At 46.4% G+C, this 4,193-nt stretch overlaps 1 protein-coding gene and 2 non-coding genes across 3 annotated transcripts; all 3 read right to left on the bottom strand.

The window, feature by feature from the left end:
• Nucleotides 1–282: 282 nt before the first annotated feature.
• Nucleotides 283–2,804, bottom strand: LOC130596553 (cytochrome c oxidase subunit 7C, mitochondrial). The gene is made up of 3 exons (XM_057404294.1): nucleotides 2,674–2,804; nucleotides 1,423–1,568; nucleotides 283–374 (listed from the first exon to the last, which is right to left on the bottom strand). The coding sequence occupies exons 1-2, from the start codon at nucleotides 2,746–2,748 to the stop codon at nucleotides 1,452–1,454; spliced, it is 192 nt and encodes a 63-aa protein (XP_057260277.1). The 5' UTR covers nucleotides 2,749–2,804; the 3' UTR covers nucleotides 283–374; nucleotides 1,423–1,451.
• Nucleotides 990–1,051, bottom strand: LOC130596566 (small nucleolar RNA Z39). Its single transcript, XR_008971553.1, has one exon. It is a non-coding gene; the product is annotated as a small nucleolar RNA Z39 (small nucleolar RNA).
• LOC130596567 (small nucleolar RNA Z39) lies at nucleotides 1,990–2,052 on the bottom strand. The gene has a single exon (XR_008971554.1). It is a non-coding gene; the product is annotated as a small nucleolar RNA Z39 (small nucleolar RNA).
• Nucleotides 2,805–4,193: the final 1,389 nt, after the last annotated feature.

Here is a 4,193-nt window from a genome sequence, read left to right as displayed (position 1 = left end):
ATAGTATGGATTATGGTGATAGTATAATCACGCTGAAGCTCACTAGTTATAACCTATTCTAGATCATTATTCTGTGACTAGTCTGAAGAGCATTTGAGATGTTTACACAGCTACTTAAATATCTACCCAGCTAAAAATGTTAAGCTCAACTTCAGTTTTGAAATGCAGTTTTCCCAACCCTCTGTTTTCATATGTAGAGATAATTTAATATGAAGGTGTTCTCAGTACACACCCATTGTCAAAAGCACTCAAAGAGTTCCACAAAATACACAGCCCAAGACCTTCCGATTCAAGATTTTATTTAGTCATATCCAGCATGGTATGCAACTGCAGCTGTCCTTCCACTGAAAGAGGCTGTGTAGTAGACTTCACCTCTGCAAGAAGAAAACCCACAAAGAATTAATAAAATCTCTGAATCTAGGGAAAGCTGTAAACCTATGCTTTAACTAGAATTTTGATGGGCTTTGCTTCATTCGTAACATGCTTTTGTGCCAGAGGCCTTGACTTACATATCATACAGTTCTCATCGCTCAAGTTCAACACAAGTCTACTGATTTTTTTTCTCCTTAGTCTAGAGAACTAAAAACATCAGATCAGCAGATGAATTACACAGATTCAATTTGTTCCAATTACAAGATTCCAATTAGGAATGCTCCCAAGAACTACTTGGGTCATTCTAGCCCCTCAGGAAGATTTACTGTTTCTCAGATTATAGAATTGGCAATACCAGGTATTTCCAAATCTGAGTAAGATTAAGTGGACTTTCAATTAGAAATGGTATGTTTTGACAGTATGAACTATGTTTGAGGCTTGCTTTATTATTATCACAAGCAAGCATCAGTTAAAATCGTTGCTGCTGTTAACAACCTAATTTTAAGTGGAATTTACCCTGTAAACAGTTAGGAATGTTCTATGTAGATGGTGTGACTGTTTTGACATTGGTTGAACCGAAGTTCAATAAAACTTGTTTTCCACTGCATTTTAACTGGCACATCAGAAAGTGTTTACAGTATCACAGTTTCTCATACTGTTTTGTTCACATCACGCACACCAGTTATTCCTCCAGATGACATGAACTGTAGCTTTATGTTTATTCAAAGACACCAGACATGGTTTTGGTTGTCATTATTATCCAAATATCAGTACCACTCTCAGTCAGTTAGCCCAGTGGCGGACTACCAAGCTGCAGTCAGAGGTGTGGCCTCTGGGGAGTCAAAGTTAAGACAATGAGAGTGCAGCAGCCCTATGAAGCAAACTTAAACCCATTCATTGCTTGAGTTTAGATACCACTGCAGACCACAACTCTAAGCACCTGGACTGCAAATAGCTTAAAACTATAATAACAGTTTTAGATTAGACTCCTTAAAGCTCAGTTTCGACCACAGATTCCACTATGCTGCAAAATGTAACAACACCAGTTACCCAGTTAATGCAGTTACAGTCCGTCGTGTTCATTTCTTAAGAAGCTGGTGCCTGACAATAACAAAAGGGGCAACAAATCCACTTCCAAGGAATCCACACATTAATGCAAGTAGTCGCCATTTGTTGTCCACAGAAAATGGAAGGTTCTAGAAGAGAAAAATTAATTTTAGTTCTGTAATCAACAATTACTTCCTCCATGACTTGAAAAATGTGAGAAGCTCAGAACAGTTACAGATGGAGTCAAACAGACAAAACGAATGTTCAGCCTGATTACAATTTTCCCTCCTTGAGAGGGAAATTACACAGTAATTAGAACAGCTTGGATGTGACCTCTGGAGGTCATTTTGTCCACTCTTCTCCTCTACCCCAAATTTAAAGGGGGGCCAGTTTGCTGACAGCCTTGTCCAGCCAAGTATAAATTTCCCTGAAGATACATACCCCACAGCCTTTTTAGACAACCTGTTCTGACATTTAATTATCTTTATTGTAAGGGAGTTTCTTGTGCTCATCACATATGTAGGATTAGGTTTTAGATATAGGACTTAAAAGCACTTGTTAAGCAGAAGGTACATCAGAAAGCGTTTACAGTATCACTGTTGCCCCTCATACTGCAATGCTCATCATCTGTACCAGTGAAGGCTGCAAAACCAGACACTGAAGTCATTCACACCACAACTTGCTTCACTGTGGCCCCAACAGTGGTGCCATGAGACCCCGCAGGCCACCGGCTTCATCAGCTAAGAAGCGGCAACAGGGCAGCATTGCTCTGCATCCATTTCTCTGGAAGCTGAGAAACCGATCGTGTGCAGAACCCTTCCCGGGGGCACATCGAGCGGGGAGCTTACCTTTAGCACGCCCGCGGCAGGACAGGCCTGCGTCTCATGGAGGAATCAGGCCAAGTGCGCACTGCGGCTTCAGCAGTGCTCTTACGGGATCTTCTCCCCCAGGAATCTCCTAATTCCCAGCCCCGGCCCCTCGCCGGACTCACCCCGGAGCTAAGCCTGCCGCAGGCAGCCCGCAGGTCTGAGCGCCGCGAGCGCTATGTCCTTCAAACATTCGTTCCTCCTCTCCCGCTCTTCTCACACAGTCCCTCGGCCACCCTTCCCCCTCCCTCCCACTCCAGGCCGAAGCAGGCCCCGACGCCCCCCCCAACCCGGCCCCGCACCACCTCCTCACCGAACCCGACTGCAGGCCCCTTCCTGCGACCTTCAGGCCACGCCGCAGCGGACTGCGATCTTCTTCCCACCTTACCTTCCCCGGGCCTTCCTCATAGTGGCTTCTGCGGAGGGTGGAGGTGGTGAAGCGGCGGACAGTGGTAGCCAGCATGGTAGCGACGGGACAGCACGTTCCCTGCGTCCTGCGACCTTCCCTCAGCGAGACCGGCGCCCCCAGAGAGCAGGAAGCGGTGCCGGAAGGGAGGGAGGAGGAAACCGTTCTTGCCGCGAGGCATGACGGGAGTTGTAGTGCGGCGCCGAGCCGCGCGATCACGTGATGCCGAGCCACGGCGCGCGATTGGACTAGCTCAGCGCCTCAGGGAAGGGAGAGTTGCTGTGGTTTGCGCTCATCGCCCCCATTTTGTGGCCTGCTCCAGTTCTGGGTTACTGGGATGGGAGGGGGGGGGAGTGGAGAAGGCAAGGTGTGGGGAAGGGGAGCGAAAAACCAAGAAACTGCGCTTCTTACCTCAAGCTAATCGTCACTGAAAGCTGAGGAAATTTGGACTGTTCAGCCTGGGAAAAAGAAGGCTGTGTGGAGACCTGTAGCAGCCTTTCAGTGTCTGAAATGGGTCTACAAAGATGGCGGGGAGGGACTCTTCGTCAGGGACTGTAGCAACAGGACCAGGGGGAATGGCTTTAACGTGGCAGAGGGGAGACTGAGATGAGCTCTTAGGCAGAAGTTCTTCCCTGTGAGGTTGGTGAGGCCCTGGCACAGGTTGCCCAGAAAGCTCTGGCTGTCCCATCCCTGGCAGTGTTCAAGGCCAGCCTGGACGGGACTTGGAGGCACCTGGTCTAATGGAAACTGTCCCTGGTTGTGACAGGGGGTGGGAGCTGGATGATCTTAAAGTCCTTTTTGACACTAACCATTCTATGATTCAGAATAGCACAGTTTTTAACCTGGAGATCCTGAACCTTTCCTCCTTTGGAATGTTGCAGAGTAGTGGAGGTGCGAGTCGAAATCTGAGCTTAATCAGCATTGCAGTAGGAACAGAGGCTGCCTATGTTGTCCTGAAATTAAGTATTTTTCACCCAGTGTGCAGAGAGTATTTCAAACTTTTTTGTTTTTTCCCCTCGCTATCGAATTATATTTCTATGTGTCAGAGTTTACAGTTCTTTCTTCATTTCCTAAATCTGAAGTCTTGTTAGGGGATGTTCTTCTGCTTCTGCTAACTCCCTTGCTGTTTATACAGCCAGGCCTCCTTTTTGCCTGTTTTTCTCAAGCCTTTCCTAATTGGAATTAATAGCGCAGTGGTGGTCTGTGTCATGTCTGGCAGTCTGTTTGTCATGGTTTCGCCATATGTAGCTCTTCCCTATAGAGGATTTTAAATTGCTTGTTGGTGATGAAGAGATGCTGGATACAGGATAAAAATCCATGTTAAACAGCGGCACTACACTGATGAAATTTTTGTACCAAATTAAGATCTTCCGTGTTATTCAGCAGCAAGTAAACCATTTGTTTTCTTCCTGTGGTCCCCTAGTCAGCTGATTCACAAAATCAGTGGTAGGACTCAAAAATCTCTTTTCTGCTTAACATCATAAGGTAATTTTTGCTTAGTC

This window comes from Pezoporus wallicus, unplaced genomic scaffold (assembly GCF_028554395.1).
Source record: "Pezoporus wallicus isolate ANWC-B61680 ecotype Strahan unplaced genomic scaffold, APGP_CSIRO_Pwel_v1 contig_4322, whole genome shotgun sequence".
NCBI lineage: Eukaryota > Metazoa > Chordata > Aves > Psittaciformes > Psittacidae > Pezoporus > Pezoporus wallicus.
This window is presented reverse-complemented; position numbering and strand designations above follow the sequence as displayed.

What these genes read in the sequence shown, in the direction of transcription:
- LOC130596553 (XM_057404294.1), bottom strand. Translation starts at nt 2,748, where the DNA reads ATGCTGGCTACCACTGTCCGCCGCTTCACCACCTCCACCCTCCGCAGA. An exon ending in ATGAGGAAGGCCCGGGGAAG is followed by an intron (nt 1,569 to 2,673) that starts GTAAGGTGGGAA and finishes TTTCTCTTCTAG; the next exon opens with AACCTTCCATTTTCTGTGGA.